The sequence below is a fragment of the Gopherus evgoodei genome, chromosome 2 (genome assembly GCF_007399415.2).
Source record: "Gopherus evgoodei ecotype Sinaloan lineage chromosome 2, rGopEvg1_v1.p, whole genome shotgun sequence".
NCBI lineage: Eukaryota > Metazoa > Chordata > Testudines > Testudinidae > Gopherus > Gopherus evgoodei.
Window position 1 is genome coordinate 100,203,366 of NC_044323.1, and position 24,970 is coordinate 100,228,335.

The 24,970-nt window shown below is 40.6% G+C and overlaps 1 protein-coding gene across 1 annotated transcript in view; it reads left to right on the forward strand.

Annotated features, from left to right (window-relative positions):
- The window catches only part of CNTNAP2 (contactin associated protein like 2), a 1,679,055-nt gene that overhangs the window by 1,569,645 nt on the left and 84,440 nt on the right, over positions 1-24,970 (forward strand). The window contains exons 19-20 of the mRNA XM_030551435.1: positions 14,791-15,036; positions 17,960-18,093. Coding sequence (XP_030407295.1) covers positions 14,791-15,036; positions 17,960-18,093 — 380 coding nt within the window. The remainder of the gene's footprint in view (positions 1-14,790; positions 15,037-17,959; positions 18,094-24,970) is intronic.

The window sequence follows — 24,970 nt, forward strand, 5'->3', positions numbered from 1 at the left end:
CCACTTAGGAAGGAACAATCAGTTTCACACATACAGAATGGGAAGAGACTGTCTAGGAAGGAGTATGGCAGAAAGAGATCTAGAGGTCATAGTGGACTACAAGCTAAATATGAGTCAACAGTGTGATACTGTTGCAAAAAAAGCAAACGTGATTCTGGGATGCATTAACAAGTGTGTTGTAAACAAGACACGAGAAGTCATTCTTCTGCTCTACTCTGCGCTGGTTAGGCCTCAACTGGAGTATTGTGTCCAGTTCTGGGCACTGCATTTCAAGAAAGATGTGGAGAAATTGGAGAGGGTCCAGAGAAGAGCAACAAGAATGATTAAAGGTCTTGAGAACATGACCTATGAAGGAAGGCTAAAAGAATTGGGTTTATTTAGTTTGGAAAAGAGAAGACTGAGAGGGGACATGATGGCAGTTTTCAGGTATCTAAAAGGGTGTCATCAGGAGGAGGGAGAAAACTTGTTCACCTTAGCCTCTAATGATAGAACAAGAAGCAATGGGCTTAAACTGCAGCAAGGGAGATTTAGGTTGGACATTAGGAAAAAGTTCCTAACTGTCAGGGTAGTTAAACACTGGAATAAATTGCCTAGGGAGGTTATGGAATCTCCATCTCTGGAGATATTTAAGAGTAGGTTAGATAAATATCTATCAGGGATGGTCTAGACAGTATTTGGTCCTGCCATGAGGGCAGAGGACTGGACTCGATGACCTCTCGAGGTCCCTTCCAGTCCTAGAGTCTATGAATCTATGAATCTATAATGTAGACACAAAAGAGGTAGCTTTGGAAATTCCCCATGAGCAAGAGAACAGTAAAAGTCCTGAAGCAATGCTGAAAATAAGGTCTCTAAAACACTTGTTTCAGCCCATTGAGTTTTACGTTATAAATTTAACTTGCTGAATGCCTTGTAAATCCAGGAAAACAATGGAACATCTTTTAAATGTTCCCAAATTCTCAAGGTTTTCAAATAAACTGGCTTCTACATATATTTCTAATGACACCTCTTGGAGTTTTCTACCATATGCTGCTTTTCCATGAAATAGGACTTGGTTGTCACTGGATGCTAGGAGAAAACACAGAAATAGTACATAACAATGAAATGAGGTTTTGGCAGATTTATTTAATGTATTGTGTAATCTTTGCTGGAGTGTAGTAGTGGCTCTTTTATACCTAGCAGTTATTCAAACACATCTCTCTCACTACTGTCAAAATATTATACCTAAGTAACATTTTAAATATAGCTGGTTGAAAATATCGACATATGGAATTTTCACTACATTTTTCATAAACATTTTGAATTTTGACCTCCCCCCTAAAAAAAGAGATGAAATATTCATGAAAATGTTCATGAAAAGTACATCCCTTTGGTCAAGCAGCTCTTATTTTTAATGCTAGGGCTATTTTCAATATCACTGGTTTCAGAGTAGCAGCCATATTAGTCTGTGTCTGCCAAAAGAACAGGAGTACTTGTGGCACCTTAGAGACGAACAAATTTATTTGAGCACCAAAGCTTATGCTCAAAGAAATTTATTCATCTCTAAGGTGCCACAAGTACTCCTGGTTTTTTTGAATATCACTGTATCACTTTTGCTTTTAAGTACATGTGTAGCTGAATCTTGTGATCTTTTGCTTAATTATTTTTTGCATAGATAAGCAAGTGACAATTGTATAAGTATTTTATAAATGATTTGACAGTCATATCATGGTCTGATGTACCTTGTTGTTGTTAAAAAGCACCAGTTACACATTGTGATACATTTTCTTTTTATAATATGTGAGTGGCTTTTATTGTACAGGCCATACAGACTGTAGCGACTGACAGCACTGGCTAAAGCCAGATATATGGTTGTGCAAGGAAATGTGCTATTTTCCTCTGCTATATCAATCCTTGCTCTCGCTTGGTCAGAGACCAACAGTCATGGTTCCTTATCACATGATTTGTTATATGTGCAAATGGGATCTAAGATGAGAAAACCAAGCTCATTTTCCCTTGTAACCTAAGCCTGGATTTGAGGTCAGTTCTCTAGAGATAACATGGTTAATGGTGCACCACTTAGTTATTTAAGGCTAGATTCTGCTACCCTCTGAGAACAACATCCTGTTCAAGCAGCCCCCCTGGTTTGACACTCCATAGTGCCTTTCTCCTCAAGTAGTCCCATTGAAATACTGAGGATCAAGCAACTATACAGCGTAAGTAAATGTTGGCAGAACCGTGCCCTCATAGCTTTTAAACTATGATAACAAACCTCTTTATAGTATGTATGATAGATCTGGTCAGGCTCCCACAGTCAGCAGCTCACCAGATTGCTGTGAGGGGACCCAGACACTATATCCTAGGTGTTTTAAGCCTCCAGAGTCTGAACACAGCCCAGGTGCTGTCACTATCTTGGGTCCCTAAACACACTCTTGGAGTAGATCTTATATCTGTCACCCCTTCCCATGAGCATGCAGCACAGCACCCTGGAAATAATTTTGACACCTCTGGCTTCCCTTGTAACTTAAACACATGTCTCCCAGAACGCCACCCAAAGGTGTGAGTCCTCTGGTTTACCTCTTCAAAGGGCCACATGCAAGTGTAGCATACAACACAGACGCAACATACAGAAATCTAACACATTACTGCTCTTTATATTTATTTATGAGAAATACACAGATCTATACAAAAACAAATAAACCCTAAGCTCATTTCTCTGATTTCGTCTCCTCACCACTCCAGAGCATTCTGTGGGCTGGGGTTAGGGTCCTCTGTAGGATCCAGGATCCTTCCCCTGCAGCTGCATGACTTCTCTTCCTAAACTTGAAACTTTTCTCCCTAGGTGAGCTTACTTCCTCTATCCCCTTCCCTTCTTTTGACCAAATTTCCTCTGCATGTCTCTCTTTTCTCTGTGAGTCCAAACCCCTTACTCTTCCTCTTGTTTGGAAATTTTCCATTCTGCCAGTGCCAGCCCCTTGCAGAGAGAAGGTGGAAAGAACAGTTTTCTCCTAGGATGCAATTACTTTTTTGTGCTCCCTAGGTAAGACCTATTCAGGTGCTGATAGTTCTTTCACAATTGTCCTTAGTCTAGCAGAGACATGCTTTCCGGCTTGTAAGTCATGGTGATTACACAGACCCAGAAGCATTCCATGATACAACAATTTTATAATAATATCAATCAGAATTCATAAGACAGATCCCCCAAACCATCACAGTATGTTTTTCAACATCTGCTGTGGGTCCTACCCCCTCTTGCATGCCGGGTTTTTCAGTTTGGCTATACCTGGGGAATGGTAACAGAAGGAGTGATATGAAAAGTCTAAGCAAATCAAGTGCATTGACATAGAAGGTCAGCATAGATTGGTTTATAACTAGCAAATGCTACTCAGGGTAAGTACAGGCCATGCACTGTGGGGGAGATATTTATTGAGGAAATTCATGCTTAGAATTATTGATTGATGACTGCTAAGAAATTGCATTGTCTCTAGTCTGATCAGTGGCAGTTCACACATCTGATTGACATTTCAGGTGCCTGAATATTACCGTCCCCTTACAAGGACAAAGCTGTCAGACTGCCGTTTGCCATCTATTTTTATTTTGTTGTTGGTTTTTGTGGGTCTGTAATCAGCTCCATTTGTTCTTTCGCTGATCTGAAAAAGATTGTTACAAGGAGCAGCCAAAATGAGTCTGCAGTCCTACAGATTGCTTTCTGACCTTATTCTGTCCTTCACTTCAGAACCCTTTTCTTCATAGTGGTCCTCCCATCACCATAACAGCATTTCTGATAGTTGGATTTGTTTGAGCTCAATTTTTGTATTTATAACTGGTGTATCTTTAAAACAACTGAGGGCAAAATCCTAGAATCAGTATGTAACATAAGTGTCTGTGTCATGCTCTGGAGATCTCCCAAGTGGCCAACTGGAGGAAGAAATTCTTCCCCCGGGTGTTGAAATGGGAGGGACCTAGGAGGGAATGGAGATTGCCCAGCACTACAATCATTTCCCATTCCAGGCAGTCCTATGACCTGTGTTACACAGGAGGTCAGCTTAGAACAGAACAATGGTCCCTTCTGATTTTATAACCTATTTAACTGGCAGTGGAACCAATACACAGCTGATGCCTTAGCTCACATGCATCCATGTATGTTGGAAGTGTAAATTCAATCCTATCCTTTTCTGTGCACAGTTGCCTAATATACATGCATAAATGTGGGATTTAAGGACACAATGGGTGCACACAGATGTATAGTACAAAACTCCTTTCCTTCCTGTGGGTTAGCCTTTATATTTAAGTACAGTCCAAAAGCAGGACTACACTTATAACATTAAAAGGTTTTTCTGAACCAGATATGCTGTCTCTCCCTGCAGCTCTTTCTGATGCCAAGAGGAACTCAGCCTTTTATAGCACTGGGTTGGTGCTAACACGATGGTCTGGCTGTTAGGCTGAGTCAGCAAAGTAACTCTTCACCTTCTGACAGAATTCTATAGTCTGACACTTGGTCAGATCCAAATTCTGCCCCATTTACACACATGTAACCTCATTTACTTAAAAATGCCTGAATGTTTTTGCTGTAAATACATTTTTTTAAAGTAAGTGACATTTTAGTTCTTATTATTCATTGAACTGAAGACCTTGTGTGCTAAAATAAATACTGTATCTATTATATTCAGTATGGCCTTGGTCTTTCAATCATAGCTGTATAAAGACTTTTCTTTGAATTATGAATCCTGGGCCTTGATCATGCAAATCTGGGCAGATGTCTGTCCACATAAATCAGATAGTAGGGTCCAGTTGGTTTGTACAGAAAGGTAACTAATAATGCATACATATTCACTGAACAGATATATTTGTGAAAAATATTATACATTCTGAGAAAAGGTTCTAAACAAGTATATCTCTGTTTGTCCTGCATGTACTTTCTTATTGAGCATGCAGTATATCGGGGTAGGCAACCTATGGTATGCGTGCCGATGGCAGCATGCGAGCTGATTTTCAGTGGCATTCACACTGCCCAGGTCCTGGCCACTGGTTCGGGGGGCTCTGCATTTTAATTTAAATTTAAATGAAGCTTCTTAAACATTTTAAAAACCTTATTTACTTTACATACAACAATAGTTTAGTTATATATTATAGACTTATAGAAAGAGACCTTCTAAAAAGGTTAAAATGTATTACTGGCACGCGAAACCTTAAATTAGAGTGAATAAGTGAAGACTTGGCACACCAATTCTGAAAGTTGCCAGCCCCTGCAGTATATGCTCCTTTGAAAATTACATTTCTCTTAAAGTCATAGAATTTCTTTATCGGAAAAATGTTTTATTTGATTTTTAATCCAAAAAAATCATCTCCCCTTCCCCACTCATGTTACTCAAAGAGATATTTCAACCAGAATACAAACCAAAGTAGTGGGATAAAGCTTTCCTGTCTACCATCAGTCATAATATATTTCTAATAAAGAGCAAAGATTTATTTATCCATATACAGAAAACATATAAATAAGGATTAACTTCAAAAATCCTGACAGTTGGGGGTCAGAAAGCATGATAAACTTTCAACTTCTCTGTCAGGCAATTACAATAGGACTGCCCTGGTGCTAGTATCCACTGAATTCAATTTTTTTACTGGAGATTAATGGAGGAACTACAGCAAGCTTTTTAGCTGCTGTGAATGAGGAGCCATATGAAAGCAGAGCAAATCCAAACTTCTCACACTGGGTTCCTGTATGCTATATCCATATGATATAATTTTATGGCCCCCATTACCTAGTATCCAAGCATCTCACAATCTCTTAGTTTGTATATTGTCCTCTGAACACCCCTGTGAGGTAAGGAAATATTATTAGCCCCATTTTACATGTGGGGAACTGAGGCAGAGACTAAGGGCTTGTCTTCACTGCAACAGTTAACTCAAGTTAGTACACTGGAGTTACTACTGCACTCAAGCAAGCCTAGTTCAAGGGAGAGCAGCCACACTGCAAAACAACACTATAGTTACACAGAGCGATATGATTAGCAGCACAAAGTGATTCAATTAGCTACTGCTGAGTGGTTGTAACAAGAGCTGTTGCATCCTCACTACACCACTAGCTCAAACATCGGCATCACTCAAGCCTCGACCCACCCCCTCTGATAAGCCAGCTAGCTTGAGGTTAACACACTGCGTAACTCAAACTGGAAGTTTTTTGTGAGTGGACAGGAATCGAGTTAGGGGTAACGCTAGCGTTTATAACTGGAACTAACTGTGCTGTGAAGAGACACTCTTTGTGACTTGGCCATAGTCACACTGGAAGCTTATGGCAGAGCAGAGAATTAAACTCAGGTCTTTCAAGCCTCATTCTAGAACCCTAACCACTGGACCATCATCCCATGGAGACTGTAGAAAGCAGCTGCAAATATTTTTGGAATTGCTCTTGCAACACTGGAAAACATCCCCTGATGTTACTTCTGGGAGCATCTCCACATAGACCTACTGGTACTCACAGGAAAAATGCAAAAAATATTTTCTTCAGGCACAGTTCTTCTGATGTATATTTTATACAGCTTTCTTCTTTGCCTGTCTTTTTTCCCCTGCTACTTAGGATATTTTCATATAAATAAACAGCGGGAATCTCCACTCCACTTGGATGCAGTGAAGGGTGCAAGCTCCATGATCCTGGGCCAACCAGACTCAGGGCTGGTCTACACTACGGGGGGAAATCGATCTAAGATACACAACTTCAGCTATGTGAATAACATAGCTGAAGTCAAAGTATCTTAGATCGAATTACCTACCGTCCTCATGGCGTGGGATCGATGTTCGTGGCTCCCCATGTCGACTCTGCTACTGCCGTTAGGGTTGGTGGAGTTCCGGGATCGATAGGAGCTCTTTCGGGGATCGATATATCACGTCTAGATGAGATGCGATATATCGATCCCCGAGAAATCGATTGCTACCCGCCGATTCGGCTAGTAGTGAAGACGTAGCCTCAGCATACGTTAGAGCTTCTAAGGAGCAGGTCTAATTTATTCCCCAGTGTAATGTCTCTCAGTGGCTGCAGCACAACACCCACCAGCCTTCCTCTGGCATACCCCCTTCCCTCTATGCATAGTGAAGTAGAATCAAAGTTCTGAACTGTTTTGGTGCATTTGTGCAAAATGGAATTCTAATTATAGAAAGCTTTCACTTATAGTGTGGAATAAAATCACTTCATCAGGAGCCTGATCCAAGCCCTTTGAATCAATGAGAATCTTAGTATAGATTTCAATGGGCTTTGGCCAGGTTGTATAAAAGGCATCATTGCATGTTATTTTTCCGATGTTGCCTTCTCTGCCTTGAGCACTGATACATATAATTGGAGACGGGGATAGACATTTAATGAGTTTGTATTGTTAACTGGAATAAATAATTGCTGTATTTCTCCAGTTGACTCCACCACCAGAATGCTCAGAAATGTACAGTGATGACAGCCAAAGAACACGCTTTGGGAAATGTTCTAGAAAACGCTTTAAATCCCCACTTCTTGTCTGCACAAACTAAACATACATTGGGACTGAGAGCAGAATAAACCCTAAGTACACCGAGCAGTTAAATGAAAATCAGTACAGTCTTCAAAAGTCCCAGTGCAATGGCTCTCCCAGATCAAGAAAAACAGTGAGACGCTTACCTTTACTATCCTCTGGCCAGCAGGTGTCTCAACAGTCTAGGGCCAGGCTACTCTATCGCACTTCATTGGCACACATGCACAATGCGCCACTGTAACCTGTCTGGTGAAGCTGCACTATGCCAACAGGAAAGCGCATTTCCATCGCCATAGTTACACCATTCCCTCGAGAGGTAGAAGCTATGTCGGCAGGAGAGCGTCATAGCACTGTTGTGGACACTGATTTAAGTTGATGTAACTTACGTTGCTCAGGAAGGTGTCGTTTTCACACTCTCAAGCGAGATAAGTTATATCAACTTAAGCGGTAGCATAGACCTGCCCTACAGTCTTTGTGACCACAGACTGGCAGGAGTTGCAATTTCTGGTGCTGTCTAGGACTTCTGGTAGTACAGGCCATTCCTGGCATACTTCTTGTAAGTAGTTCATACTCTGTACTGATGGAGAGGGGATAGAGTTGAGAAATATAAAAAAGATGATGATAGAAAGAGGCTTTGTTAGGTCACTTAACAATCTGTGTCCGAGCCACAAGGCTTTGAGATGTCTTTGGTGTATGCCCTTGGTTGGAAACATTTTTATGTACCTGTGGGCAGGAAAAAGCTTGCAGCCTCAGCACTAGGCATGACTTCCAGCTATAAGCCTATATTTCAACTGAGGTTTCTGACGTAAAGAGACAAACATCCATTGTTGCTGCAATTTTTCATGTGTCCTTCTGTGGTGCAGCTAGCATAATGTTCATCATCATGATGTAGTCCCACAACCATTGTAAAGACCTGCCCCACTAGATGTCAGTGGAGTTTTGGCACTGACTTCCATGGGGCTAGGATTTCAGCCCAATGCACAATCACCAGAAATAAGTCCCTTAACAACAGAGATCTTGATGCTTATCAGCAGAAAACATGAGGCTTTATTAAGACACAGTAAGCCCACAGAAGTAACCAGAATTCTTTTGGATAGGGGAAAGAGATCACAACCCAGTTTGGAACTCATTTGGAAGCCTATCAGATGACAAGTGTCAGACAGTGCTCTCCTGTCTTAGTGCCAGTGCAATAGAGAGATCCTGTCTTTAAGTGCACTGCATCTAAGTAACTATATTAAAATGGCATTTTTTATTCAACAGATCTGCTTCTTGTATACATGCAGAGTCCTATCTGCTTATCTGAGTGTTACAATAAGTTTACCCACTTTTTTTGACCTGTTAACAGCACAGAGCCAACTCAGCTGTTGCAAAAGGATCTGGGTTCTGTAGGTATTTTGTGCATCATTGACAGAATTGAGTATGAAGTTCTGTTCTCGACACTTGACCTGTGACAACCCATTGATGGCAATGGCCTTTTACAGTTGTCATTAAGATCACAATCTGAAGATGGTCAGGTTGCAGGTATAACTGAGGGTAACATTTGGCCTATGGAATCTTAATTACGTGTGATGGCGCATGAGAAGGAAGAAGTCGTCAGTGGAATTTCAATAATGTAAAACCAGTAGGGGAGAAGAATCAGTCTGCAACATTAGGCTGGAAAGCTCATGACAACTTGCTTCCTTTTGAGATTTGTGGTAATTCCTGACTGTGGTCCAGGTGGAAATAGCACAAGAACAGCTTTTATCAAAATTTTCAACACCTCTGGCCCTGATTGGAACTGGATTGTGCCAAGATGAAAATAATCGAATGAGAGTGAGGGTAGGGAGTTGGTGGAACTATTTTGAACCTCAAAATAAGTTTGTCGGTTCTAAATCTATCTGTGTTTTGTATGTAGGATTTGTTTCATCCCTTTTTTAAATGTCAGAGTAGATTTGCAAAATGTATATGGTTCATATTGAGAGTATACTTCTGCCTTGGTAAAATTGCTTCTGTTGTTTCACAAATCCTATCTAGTGCTTTTCTAGACAGCTAATCCAAACTTCTTTTATTTATGTTTTTGCTATGACTGTCAACAGAGCATGACTGCACTGCATATTGGTTTGGAAATATGTGCCGCTAGCCAAAGAAAACTGATCTGCTAGTGCCATGATCTCTTCCTTGAAGCTTTTGTCTTGCAAGGACAGTGTAAACAGTAACCCTTTACCATGTTTTATCTCCTCGGTCTCTTCTTTTCAGATATCTCATCTAAAATATTCCAAAAGAGGGCAACAGTGGGTATATGGAATCTCCTCTACACCTCATCAACAAGGAGTTTTTTTTTATGTTAATCATTATTTTTCCTAAACAAAAAATGTCATTCCTTGTTTAGGTGCAGATTCAGGAAAATATCCATTAGTCAATAGTGCTTTACACTCATTCTTAAATGTTTTCCTGAATCAGGGACTTAGATGCCTCCTGTTTAAAAAACCCCTCAAGGTGATCAGTGTTTGGTGTCCTCCCAGTAGAAAATGTCCTTACTGATCAGCAATCAGCATTTCAAAGTCATAACTGAGTACAATTTAGAAAAAATGATCTGCCTCTGGATTATGATATTTTAACAGAAAAGTAATGGGCCCACTCCTACAAAGTGCTGAGCACCCTCATCTACCTTTGTAGTCAGTCAGTACATGCCTACTAAGCAAAGTCCTTAAGGATGGATATTTAGTTGTGTGCTTAAATCCCATTGACTTTAGCATGTTTTTAAATGCTTTGCTGAACTGGAACCTGAGCTCAGGGCACTAAACACCTTGAAGGATCAAGCCCAAAATGTAAATTGCTATGTAAGTCCTGATCTATCCAGAGTAAACTGTGTCCCTAAGATTCTTAAAGGCAAATGTGAGGCAGATTTTAAGATATGCTGCAATATATGGTACATTTATAATTATTCAGCTATTCTGGTAATTATTTATGTGTCCTTACCTGAAGTTAGTTTCAAGAACATTCCATTTATTTTGCAGGTTTTAGACTGTAATATAGGCAAGGTTAGTGGCCTGAATGAAATGTCTCAGAAATGTCACATGAACCATGAAAGATTTTTTTCTTTGTTTGTTTTTTGTGTGCTGGTTCAGCCCACATCAGCAAGAAAGTGGGCAGGGGAGAGCTGGTACTCCCAGCCAGGGAGCCCCATTGTGCTAGGCACTGGGCAGAGATGTAGTAAAAGACTATCCCTGCCCCAAAAAGCTTGCTGACTAAAAGATAAGCCATAACAAGCAGGTAAGGCAAACAGACTGGGAAGGAAAAGGAAAAAACAATAATTTTACAGACGAGCTGTGTGCACAGTTAATAGATGTAACAAGCCAAACAATAGCAGTAATATTGGCTCACCACCTGCCTAGCAATATGTTTTTTTCTATGAGAAATGAGTCATAAGGATGGATTTCAAGGATAATAAGGTAGCAGCCATGTGGGTTTTTGCAGGAAGCTTTAAATTGACACCAGGGTAAGTGAGAGCAGACTTTCACCCTATACATACACGTACCATGTCACTCATCACTGAAAAACAACTACACATGCAAGTAGCCTTTCTGCATCAGCAGCTCTAGACAATGATGTAACACAGAACTATCATACAGTTGTTTGTTAACATTTACATAAGCTGCTATTTTGGAACAAATCCTACAAACATTTACTACGGTACATAGTGCTTAATACTATAAGCAGTCTCACTATTTTCAATGCTACTAACTCACAGGAGTAAGCACTGAACTTGATGATAGGTGTTTGCACAATAGTCCTCTTAATTATTCATCCAAACAAGTATAAAAATTGGATCTAGCGAAAAACAAAGATTTTAAACTAAATTGCCTTTCCCATAACTATTTGGAGGTGATTTAAAATTTCTCCTAAGAAATGACAGCTATAAATCTACATCTACGTGGCTCTACATCATTTCCAATACTGTGAGATCAAAGCTTGGACAATTGTTTTATGTGGCTGCAGTGTCACTTCTAAATGTTATATTTCAATTCTTGGGAACTTGTTATAAGGTACCAGGAAGACAGATCTTTTCTAGTGCTTAGTAGGACACTGGAAAGGGGCATCAATGAAATATCTGGTAATGTAACCTCTTTCTTACATCTTCACCACCTTGCCTTTAGCTAAGGGCACATTCCTACCCTCCAGTACCAGGCATACATTACTGCACATCTTGTAAAATCAGCATTTGATTGCACCTCTGTTTTGCTACTAATATTTGCTTATAACTGTGCAAAGGACATTGAGATACTTCAAATATGGAAGGAGCTATTTAAAATGAAATTCTATTTAAATAGTATAGCATATTGACATTTTAGCAGTTTCAGTGGTAATCTGATGCCTGTTTACATGAAGCATATATTTATAAATAGTATATAAAGGGTTAATAAATTGTAGCTGTTTTAATAAATGGTTTTCAACTCATATTGTTATAGAGTTCAATAGTCAATAAGGTTGCTGATAACCTTGGCTCATAGCCATATTTAACACATATTACTAATGTCTATAATATACTTATAATATCTATTACCCTTTATAAACTATTTATACATGGTCCTGTGATAGATTTGTTCTGAGTCAGGAGCAGACTCAGCATGCTGTCATCAAATCCCCACCAATATAGGTTAATTGAAACCTAATTGGAAGGTCAATCAACTGAGTAGAGCTACAGCTGAAGGACTAATTAGAGGGAGAAGAAACCTCAGGAGATGGATGCATATAAATTGAGAAGAGGGCAGCCTTGGAGTGGAGTGCCAGAGGCTTGCAGGATGTCTGCATGCTCTCTTCCCTTCCCTTCCCCAGAAGCAAGTGGGGACACTGGCTAGGGCTTGTAAATAGCACTATAGGCAGAGGCCTGCTGGAGCAACAAAATAAAACAGGCTAGTAGTGAAGGAGACCTGAAGTGGTGCGCTCTGTAATTAAGGCCTGAAAGGACTCTTAGACCACCATGTGACAGTGTCCCAAATCCTTGATACAAAGTATGGTCCACGTTTTTGTTAATAAAACTCATGGAAAGAAATTGCTTTTTCTCAATTGTTTGTTCATTCCCTTGAGTAGTTTCTGAAGTCAACCTTCACTGTATTCTGTAACTATATTAGTCTTGGATTATGTGTTTTAAGTATGAAATAGGTGGGAGTGTACTATTATTATCAGACATGGTTGAGAATTTTCCATTGAACCACTTTTTCAATGGAAAATATGGGTAATATGTCTATTTTCCCATACAAAAAAATTTCTTTCAGGAAAATTAAAATGAAAAGGTTCCATTTCGTGTCGGTTCAACATTAACCTGTTTTGTCTATCTGAGCCATCTTGGTGCCTCAGTTTGAGTGCCTCATGCCCACATTCTCTTCTGTGGACCAGGCTTCCGGGACACTCTATCTCCCATGATGCACTGTGGTACTGGAGCCCCCACGATGTATGGCAGCAGCTCTGTCAGAGAGAAAGACTTTGGGAGATACAGCCCAGCCAACCCACAGGGGAAAGGGGAGTATGCAGCATCCAAGTGACAACTCTCATGAGGCACCATGACGGTTCAAGTGCATGAAAAGATTAATGTCAAACTGCCTTAATATGAAATATTTTGACATTTTCCAAATCAAATTTTGGGGGGATTTTCATTCCATGAAAAGTTTTGATATTTCAACTTTTCATTTTGTTTCAAGACAAAAACAAATGTTGAAATATCATCTGAATTTCCTGTGTGATGGAAATTCCATTTTTCAGACATCTCAAATTTTTACTATAATTACAGATTCTCATGCCCTTAATCATATTCAGTAGCAACTTCACAACAAGACTACTCATGGACTAAGGTACTATTCTGCAGAATATGGGTAGCAGAAGAACCTGGTCCATAGTAATTACTTGTGCATTCAACAGCAATTTTCCAGGATATGTCATCATTTTTTATAATGCTCCCTTTTACAAATGACAAAGACTCTGGGGATGTATATCAGAAATATAATAGATGTGAGAAAAGTCATACTGTTATCATTAGCTTAAAAAGTTATTTTATAATTGTTAACATAAAAGCAGTTATTTTTATATTTTATTTGAATGCTTAGTAGAATGAAAAAGTTTTAAATGTTCTTTTCTATTTTTCTTTACTGTGTTTTCTCGCCTCTAGGACCCTCTAATCTGTTTAGTGTTTCTTATGCTTGATCTATCTTTATCTATTCTCTTGATGTGATGCAGTAAATAATATTAGGATATTGGCACAGTGGAAGGGCCTTAATGCTGAATTATTGTGCTGTAATACATTTTTAAGACTGAGGAGTTATTGGTAGAAATGGGCTAGAGGCAGCATTCTCTTTTGAATGTTCACAAAGGCCTAGCTTTAATTATTTGGTATAAATGCTGATTTTAATGTTTTAATTCTTTGTTCCCCTAAATATTATTAATATGGTTGCTGCTCTCTTTTGGCTAAATTCCGGCTTTGAGAACCATAGCTACATTGAGTAGGGTATAGAAGTGTAGTGCCTAACGGGAGGCATTCTGCTCACAAAGAACACAAACATGCAGGATGTCTCCAAGGCACTGAGGGAAGAGTGCTCATATGTGCACCCCGCCTCCCCCAAAAAGGAGTACAGTGTGCACTTCACCCACGATTGGCCTCTAAATGCCAGCAGATTGCTTGAGGGAAAGGAACCCTAGCTATATGCCCTACTGACCAGTTCATGTCTTCTTTGGCATGTTGAACTTCTCTGACGATTCTTCAGGACCAGAAATATCCCCATTGTGCCTGCCTCCTGCTAGGGGCATTAGAAGGAAAAGAGCTCGTTTCTTCCCCTAAGCCACTCAGTGCAAAAACACAAGTTCTTAGAAGTTAAAGTTGGTAAATACCCCTCAGCCTTTTCATTATAGACTTGCCCCATCAGTAGATGATTTTTCTGTTCTTTGTTTGATCTCATTTTAAATCTCTCAAGTGCTGGAGTATTCAACAATCCCTGTAAGATTATTCCACAGTCCAGTAGGACTCAGGCAATTGGGTTCAATTCCCAGATGTCCTACAAGCTTTCTGCATAACCTTGGGCAAATTAGGTTCTCTTTCTGTGTATTCATTTCTCCATCAATAAAATGGGAATAGTACTTTCCTTCCTCTTAGGGAAGTTATGAGGATCGATTTGATTTGTTAATGGTTGCAAGGTGCTTCATTTCTTCATCCTAGATAGACATATAAAGGAGCACCAATTACGTTCAATAATAATAATTTATTTATTGCTATTTATTCCTGGTATTTTTCAAAGAATGTCTCAGCACATTCACTTTCTCCTTTACCTCTCTTCCTGTTATTGTTTTCAAGACGTTGGAGCATTTTTTGAAGAGGGGATGTGGCTCCGATATAATTTCCAGTCCCCAGGGATCAGTGTGAAAGACTTAGTCAGCCGAACTATGTTGAGCTCTACAGACCATGATAACACTGTGCCAGACCTCAGATTGAATAAGGAAGCGCTCAGTTTCAGCTTCAGTACCACCAAGTCCCCTTGTGTCCTCCTATACATCAGCTCTTACACTCAGGACTACATGGCAGTGCTTGTCAAGCCATCTGGTAAGTGATCATTCTGAGCTTTCTCTGCTGAAGTTACTACTGATTTAAAAAAAAATTGGCACACAATAGCCAAAGCAAAAGCCATGAGCTAATGAGAAGATCTCTCCAGCCATGTAATTTTAAAACAGGAGACGCAAGGCCTGATTCTGTATTTTATTGCACTAGCTTTACACTGGTGTAACTCTTTTCAAGTCAATGGAGTCCCATGCAACTGGTGTAACCGAGCTGAAAGTCAGGCCCATAGGGTGGATTGAGATTCTGGCATAAAAACCCAAAGCAGCATCCATTTTAATAAATATAAAATAGAGAGGTTAGATTATAAGGGAGGGGTTGTTTTAAAGTCAGATTCTTGCATTAAAATGTTTACTATACAACCTATTATTTTCTGTCACCTTTACTTTTCCTTAATCCCTCCCACCACCAAGGGCCTGATCCAGCTCCCACTGACATCAGTGGGAGTTTTACCATTGACTTCAATTCAAGTAAGGGTAGGTCTAATGTCAGGAAATAGGAACACTAAGAAACACTGGATTATAAAAAACATAAATAAGGAAGGCTTGTGGTCTAATGGTTAGATTACAGGTCTGGGAGACGAGTTATGGATTCTGTAACTGGCTTTATCCCTGAATTGCTGTTAGATCATGGACAGGTCTGTGTGTGTCATTGTCCCTGTATAAAACACAAAGCTAATACCCATTTTTTTTTTGACAGCCAATCACTTTGGGCTACTGCCATTTTAAACACCAAAATTCCAAAACCACATCCCATTGGGATTCACAAACCCTTACTAAAAGTTAGGTGTGGTGATGATGTGTCATCACACATAAATTTCTTTATGAATATAGCCCTTTTTTAAAGCACTGTGATATCCTCTGCTGCCATTGCCCCTCTCACCTCAACCCCCAAAATTAGTTTGTTACATAATCAAAGTGAATACAGTGAAATTCCAGGGCTTGATCCTGCGGACTCTTAGTTTGTGTATTACTTTATTCACGTGCCAAAGTGTTTCCAAGATCAAGCTCTAAGCAATGTTTGTCAGTGTCACTTAATTGGAAGCAGCTACAATATCAACTCATTCTCAAATGTTTAGTGCAGCTTGTCATTGTTGGGAAGGGAAGATCAGGAAGGAGGTGAGTGGTATTTCTGAGAAGAGGAGAGGTGCATATGGACAAGAAGGAACTTTTTTTTTCCAGTTTGCATTTGGAGTGCTGCATTATATAGAATCTTAAAATAGTCCTGGCTTTTGTGGTTTATTAAGAGCCCATTGAAGCTCACAAATGCATTTATATATTTTTAATATAAGCCCCAATCCTCACATTTACAATACATAGGCAGACAGCTGCACCTTTGCAGAACCCATTGGCTTCAGTGGGACTATGTGAAAATGCATGTCTCTGCCCACACATTGTAAATTGCAGGATTGGAGCCATATTTATTATTTAATTCTAATTTTATAAATATTACATCAATAAAGACAGATGGCACCTTTCCAGCAGAATTACAACTCAAATATAAGATTAGAACCATACAGTCAACATTTCAGTAAAGGTTGCTTTAAATCCACATCTAAATCCACTTTTTGACACCTAAATAAGTGGCCTAACTTTCAGAAGTGTTCACCTTAAGCGGTAATGTCTGTTGAAGTCAGTGGAAACTGTTGGGTGCGTAGCACTTCTGAAAATTGGGCCACCTATTTAGATGCATAAAAAGGTACTTAGAAGTAGAGCTGGCTAGAAAAGAGAGATGTGGGGGGGGGAGTATAAAATTCAGACTTTTTGTTGAAATATCAAAAAAGAAAATATTTCAATTCAAAATGGTGCTGCTGTGTTTTATGGGAGTTGTAATTCAGATGCCTCATGCTCCTATTCTCTTCCGTGGTCTGGGCCCTTTGGCCAGACTATATCTCTAAAGATGCACAACCTTTTCCTCTCTTGGTGAGGGGAGAGAATGCATCATAGGAATCCCGGGCCATGGTGCATCATGGGAAAAGTAATCTAGCCAGAGAAAATGGAAGCATAAGATATCTGAACTACAGCTCCCATGGTGTATAACAGCATCATTTTGAATCAGAATATTTTGGGGTTTGGCTAAAAACTGAAAACGTTTGGTGTGAGGGCATTCAGTTTTCTGATGAAATATTGAAATTTTCTGCAAAAAAAGTTTCAAAAAACCAATTCTCCATTGAAAAAGAGCTGCAATGAAAAAAATTTGACCACTTCTGCTTAGCAACCTAACTTGAATCACCCATTTGTCAAAACCCTTTTGCATCAAATACTAAAAGTTTTCCTTCAGAGTCCTTCAAAACACCCCAAGGACAGCTGATCCATAATCACCCCAAGGACAGCTGATCCATAAACAACAACTAAATGGGATGGAAAGAGAGCCTTGTGTTCACATATAATTTCAATATTCATCTGTCATAAATCAGATGTTATACTTATTCCATAAGTATCCTTAATTTATTGATGGAAATCCTTATTCCTGCTACCAAATAAAACAATTTATTCTTTTATTTCTGTATTTAGCTTTAACAATTTTATTTGGGCAAGGATAACAATCTCAACACAAAACAGTCTTGCTTTATACGTTAACATTTATAAGTCACTTTCATACCATTTCAAGTATAATTCTGACTTGTTTTTTTTTTAGTTAGTACAGTTTGCAGCTGCTTTGGTTTTGAGACACTGATCACTATCTGGTTTATGGCTGTAAACTGGAAACAATTACCACCCCCACTAGGTTTAAATTGTCAGGCACTGATTCTTCCTATTTAAATTCTTCTGCAGCAGAGCTCAACTCCAAGAGCGATTTAAATATGAAATTATGGAGGTCATAAGTTAAAAATGAAATGAGGAGGGGGAAAAAAAAGTTCTGGGAAATAAAGGTGTAAATAGTTTAAAATGTTGTACATTTCTTTCTATAGGAAACTTACAGATTCGATACAACCTTGGAGGCACTGGAGAGCCATATAACATTGATGTTGACCACAGAAACATGGCAAACGGACAGCCACACAGTGTTAATGTCACACGGAATGAAAGGGACATAGTTCTCCAGGTAAATATACATCTGAGCCTTTGAATACTATATAGCTTTATTACTAACAGTGATAGTCATAGGTATAAAACTATTACTATTGTTGCCTTCCATACCAAGATACAAATACATGTTACAAACATAGCATGACTAGTCCCATATCTACTGAATCCCAGTCTTGTGAGCTAGTTATAGGAGCATCCTTTCTTTCTTACCAATGCCTTTCTTTTAAATATGCCTATCCTTAAATTTATGAACATGAATAGATCCACTGAGCTCAATGGAGGTATGGCCAATGGAGCTCTTCAAGAAGATAAAATTCAGGATGTGCATAAGTGTTGGCAGGATTTGGGACATAAGTGAAGGAGTATGATTGAGGGCCTAGGACTCTAGATTCCTGAGTTCCAGTCCTAATTCATTTTCTGTGTGACACTGGCAAGTACTTCACCTATTTGTGTCTCAGTTTATTTCTCTGTAAATGAGCACAATACTATTTACATACCTCACAGAAAGAACAGGAGTACTTATGGCACCTTAATTTATTTGAGAGTAAGCTTTCATAGGCTACAGCCCACTTCTTCAGATTCATGAAGTGGAAGACTACATGCATACAATGAAGTGGGCTGTAGCCCACTAAAGCTTATGCTCAAATAAATTTGTTAGTCTCTAAGGTGCCACAAGTACTCCTGTTCTTTTTGCAGATACAGATTAACATGGCTGCTACGCTGGTACCTCACAGAGGCACTGTGAGAAGCAGTTAAAGTTTTCTAAACACCTTTTTCTTTGTTTAACTATATGTTAATCAGATAGTGCTGCTTTCAGTTCCTGTCACATATGTGTATACATATGGAGAATATCGAATGGTGTGGTATAAAAGCTTTACTGCCATGAGTTTCAGATAGACTGAGTACTTACAAGTGGCAAACCAAAAATAAAATAGGCATATCATCCCAGACAAGTGCCAATAAAACCTTTATACCACACTGCAGCTTCATTTATTGGCTTCATTTATTGTACAAATGTCTCAAATTTTATAGAAAAATTATTTGAGAAATATTTAGAAAGTATTCAAAAATGTTCTTCTGCCTTTATGCTCCCTTAGCACCATGACTCCAGCTGTCCAAGACTTAGAGACAGAGAGAATACATATTAGAAACTTCAGAAAATTACACAAAATAGCTTTATTGTACATAATAATGTCATAGTATTTGTGAGCTGCTAAGGCTAAAAACAAAAGCTGTATGTCCACCAGAAAGGGAGAATTTCTGGGGTTTCTATTGGTATAAATCCTGCTTCTAGCATTAATATGTTGTAAGATATGGGACCTTAATTCTGTCATTAGTGTAGAATTGAATATTGCCCTTCCTCAGCCTTAGGACAGTGTAATTTTGGAGAGAAATTCCACATTTGAGAAAATGAGAGAAATATTTTTCTGGCAGGGTTTGTTGGTAGGTTTTTTAGTTATTTAAATAGTGGATGTTTGAAGATTGCCCTACAGGTCCCTCAAGGAATCTCAGATAGCTGGTCCATACTTAAGGCATCCAAAGAGTTGACTTCCTTATGTTATGTTGGCTTTTTTAATCCCCTCACCTAGTTTACAATGTGAGGGAACCAACACAGCAGGCACCATGAATAAAATATAACAAGAGGAGGTCTCCTTGGGAACCAAGCCAAAAGATCAAGGATGGGAGCTGTCACTGCATTTACCAGGAGGTGATCAAAATGGATACCTGCCAGTAAAAAAGCAGCAGGGGGAAGCTTTGTCAGTGGATTATGGCATCATTTGCCTGAAGCTCACGGTTGAGTACGCACGCATCTCTGATTCAGAATCACTTTGGTTGCACTGAGGCAGAATTTCTTCAGAAAGTTACTCTTCTGTTTGTAAAAAGAGTCACAGCCTCAGCAACTGTGTAACATGTATAGACTATTCACCAAAATGTTTGGTAGGGTGTTTCTTATTTATCAAACTATAAACTGATAGCAGATAAGATTTGTAGTCAGTTTTTCCTCTGGACCTTAAATGCTTCTATTTTATGGTGCCTGGAATGTTTCCTGAAGATGTATGGCTGATTGTTACAATTTGTTCTCGAACTTGGTGATGGGATATGAAACCCTCTTCCAGACTCTATTTGGAAAATGCCAGCACAGTTAAGGGTGCCCGCCTTGCATTAATTAGCCTAACTCTAGCATCTCATGGGGTTAATCCAACATTTTTGCAGTATGTTACATTGAGAGTAAGAGAGAGTAAACTACCCACTTGGGTCCTTGGAGGCTTCCACACACCTCTAAGGTTGCACTGATAGGGTAAACTAGGTTGAGGGCTTTTTACCCTGTCAGGTCAGCAGATGTATGGAACAAAACTGGGTTAAATAGTTGGGGAGCAGATGCAGGTAAGGCTTATTAAACTACAGGGCCCAGACAATATGCATGAAAAAGAGGATAAGGAAAGGAGTGGCTCATGATAGGAAAAATCCTGTGCTACCCATATCATGCCCTGGAAAAGGGAGGATTTTAATTTGGTTGTGGTTTGTACCCTAGAAAAGGGAAGGCTTTGAGGTTTACCTGTTTTTCCCCTGTAAATGAGACAGCTTTAACGTGGGCATATACATACTTAAGAGAAGAAGGCATTGTTTTGTTCTGGTGGGCTGCACTAACCTTTGATGCAGAGCCTATTTCAAGACATAGGATTAACATCACCTGCCATTTCTCAGAATTTGGGAAGATGTATGCTTCTCTGTACTTGGAAATGTGGGTGTTAGAGAACAAAGTGACATCTTTTCTAAGGGCACATTTACACTGGCAGAGTTACAACACCAGCAGTTACAAAGCCGCTCAGAGAGCACTGAAGGGAAACTGCTGTTGTGTGTTTACACTGTCGGCTGCCTGCGCAGTAATGTATTCACACTTGCGACACTTGCGGTGGTATTTGGAGCGGTGCACTCTGGGCAGCTATCCCACAGAGCATCTCTTCCTCTTCTGCAGCTAAGAGTTGTTGGAAGGCAGAGGGGGTCGCGGGGCATTCTGGGTCCTGTCCCAATGCCTGTGATGCATTACTTCACATCCCAGCAATCTCTGTGCTTCCGTCCAAATTTGGCACCATCTTTTCAATGTTGACCAATATGCTGCTTGCTCTCACTAACACATCACAAGTGGCAGTGGAGTTATTCCTTAAGCTACAAAGTCAAGAGGAGTTTGACACTGATCTTGCCATGTGTAGTAGCTATGACATGATATTGCTTGTGGCATTCATGGAGGTGCTGACCACAGTGGAATGCCGCTTTTGAGCTCAGGAAACGAGCACTGAGTGGTGGGATCACAATGTCATGTACGTCTGGGATGACGAACAGTGGCTGCAGAACTTTCGCATGAGGAAAGCCACATTCATGGAACTGTGATGAGCACACCCCAGCCCTGCAGAACAAGGACACGAGAATGGAAGCTGCCCTGTCACTGGAGAAGCGCATCGCGATTGCACTGTGGAAGCCGACTACCCAGACTGCTACCGATCGGTCACTAACCAATTTGAAGTGGGAAAGTCAACTATTGGAGTCATGTTGATGGAAGTGTACAGGGCCATTAATTGCATCCTGCTCCGAAATACCATGACTCTGGACAACGTGCGTGACATGGATGGCTTTGGACAAATGGGTTTCCCTAACTGCGGAGGGGTGATAGATGGCACACACATTCCAATTCTGGCACCGGACCACATAACCAACGAGTACATTAATCGGAAAGGGTATTTCTCTATGGTTTTCCAGGTGCTTGTGGATCACTGTGGGCATTTCACAGACATTAACGCAGGCTGGTCTGGAAAGGTGCATGATGCACACATCTTTCGGAACACTGGCCTGTTCAGGAAGCTGCAAGCAGGGACTTTCTTCCCAGACTAGAAGATCACAATAGGGGAAGTCGAAATGCCCATTGTGATCTTGGGAGACTCTACCTTCCCTTTAATGCCGTGGCTTATGAAGCCAGACACATGGCATCTTGACAGTGGCAAGGAGTAGTTCAACAATAGACTAAGCAAGTGAAGAATGATTGTTGAGTGTGGTTTTGGCCGTTTAAAGGCCTGCTGGCTCTGCCTATATGGGAGGCTGGACCGAATGAAGGGAAGGGTGAAAGCACTCAGGGTGGGACTGCTGAGGCTCAGCGCCTGGAGACTGAATTTGAACAGTCGGAGACCAGGGCTATTAGAGGCGTGCAGTGTGTGACCATAAGGATCAGGGATGCCTTGAGGCAGCACTCTGAAGCTGAAAGCCACTAATATTTGTTGCTGTGCTTGGAAATGCAGTGCTTGTAATGCTAGGAGGTGATTCTGATTGGTACAGACAATGTACTATGAAGGTTTAAGAAAATCGCCTGTTGCTTTGCAGGGCTCTGTTTGCTTTCAATTAATAGACTAAAAATTGCTTTCAAACAAAAATAACTCTTTTATTAAAAAACAACAACTGGAGGGAGAGAGAAACAAAAAAACCACATCAGAATTGAGGGGGTGGGGGAAGGGAGGATTCCAGGTGGAGGTGGGGTCCGGGAACAGTTAAAGATTTGTGTATATCCAGGTGCCCTATCCAACCTTCTCCTTTGGAGTACAGTGCAGTGGGTACTGTACTTCAGCTACGATTCACATACCTGTCATTAATTGGTTGACCGGCAAGCACACATGAGCCACAAGACCCCCAAAATGGTGAGTAACCGCAGGGGCAGGGGAAATCAGTGTTGCAGGACCGTACTGGACACTTGGCTCTTGGAGAGAGCCAGCACTGTGGGGAAGAGGGGGCCTTATAATCATTACTGTCCCCACATTTTCCATAGGCTGTGTTCCTTATGGAAGATATCTCACTGCTGAGGGTGAGCAGGGAATCAAGGGTGGGTCTTCTTCAAGACTGCAGCTTCCGCCCTGTCTCTTATGCAGCTCACCTGTGTGCAGCAATACCCACCCACAGGACAGCAGAGTGGTGTGGGAAAGTCAACCTTAATGGGCCAAGAAACAAAGCAGCTCTGCCAACGAACCTCTGGCATTGGATTGCCCATTATCTCCATGAGAATTTTGTGGAGATCTCTGCGGCAGATTCCTGTGAAGTGAGGGAGTCAATCAACACCCTATTCCGCCACTCAGGCTAGGCATGTTGTGGTATGTGCATTATACAGACACCAGCCTGCTTTCTGCAACCCTCCTGCCCCCAACAACTCACTTCAGCGATTCCCAAAATCAGAGTCACTTACCAGTGGCCTCTTCTCCTGTTCGTGCTTCACCAAGCTCCGACACCTGTGACTGGCTAGACTCCTCTGGGGTAGAGAAGAACTCCTGACTGCATGCATCTCTGACCTCGGAGTCATCCTCTGCCTCTAGGTCCCCCTCCACATCCTCATCCAAGATGTACTCCTCCTGGCTCGATCCACTCTCAATTGGAATGCAAGCCACCCAAGTATCCACAGTGGCCTTCGCAGTGGAGGTGGGGTCTCCACCGAGTATCGTGTCCTGCTCTTTGTAGAACTGGCAGCTCACGGGCACAGCAGTGGACTGGCGGTTTGCCTCCAGCTCCTTCACTTTGACCTTGCACTGCAGTGTGTCCCAGTCATGGCCCCTTTCTGTCATGCATCATGAAATCTGTCCATGAGTATCATAATTCCTATGGCTGGAGTGCAGCTGGGACTGGATAGCCTCCTATCCCCAAATGTTAATGAGGTTCAGCAGCTCGGCATTGCTCCACGTGGGGGATCGCTTGGTTCATGGAGCAGGCATGGCCGCCAGGAAAGACGCGCTGAGACCACTGCAAGCATCATCGAACAAACAGGAAGGGAACTTTCAAAATTCCCAAGAAATTTAAGGGGTGGGGCTCACAGTTGGTCACCTGAGGGCAGGGCAGTAGAGTTCAAACTTATGACCAGAGAGGCGAGAACAGGCATTGTGGGACACCTTCCGGGGGCCAATCACAGCGCTGTAATCAACCAGGGTGTCTACACTGGCACCATGGCGCAGTACCCCCGGCGCAGAAAGCTCGACGCCTCTCATTGGATTGTTTTTTTTACAGCGCTGCAACTGCACAGTTTATGTGCACTAAGTGGCTTGGCTGTGTGTACACCTCAGGAGTTACAACACAGATAGCTGCTTTACGGCTCACAAACTTGCCAGTGTAGACAATTCCTCAGTGTCCTAAGGCAAATCACAATGTTTGAGTTCTCTTTGGCACAATACTGCTGCACCAAGTGGACTTGTGTTTTCTTTTATAAACCATTTTCCAGCCAGACTAACAGATTGTTTACCTCTTTAAATGAGGCAGCTTGCTTGCCCGATGCAGTTTCTCAAACTCTCACGGCGCTATAAAATGTCACTCTCATGAGTGCACCAACTCCAGTGCATGGGGTTTGTTTTTCTTGTGTTAACAGCAAGTTCATATTCAGAATACCTGTCTCTCTAACTTACTGTAATAACCCTGTAGGATACATTCAGTGTCCAAAATATTTAAATAATCTTCACTCTGACAATAAATTGCTACTACTTATGTTCTGTGGAGTTGTTTTATCACAACTCTCAGGGGTATCACTTATGAATAAATAGAATAAGAGGTTCACTATTGAGCCCGTTGGTACTCCAGCTGATGCGATAAACATAAGTCTGTTGAATACTTAGACAGTAACTTATGTCTTTGTGCCGGTCAATCAGAACTTGATTAAAATCTTTGACAAAAATAAATATAGGCTTAAAAACAGATGTTTAGTGTGAATGATTTTAATTGTTGGAATTATGACCCTCATCACTAATATCGACATATTTAAATAAAGTAACAGGGACTCTGTCAAACAGGTTGTATATTACAATTTTTTCATTCAGTGACTGTGAATAAATCAACTGTTATTGTCTCATTAAACTACTGTGTCCTGTTTGTAATGCCAC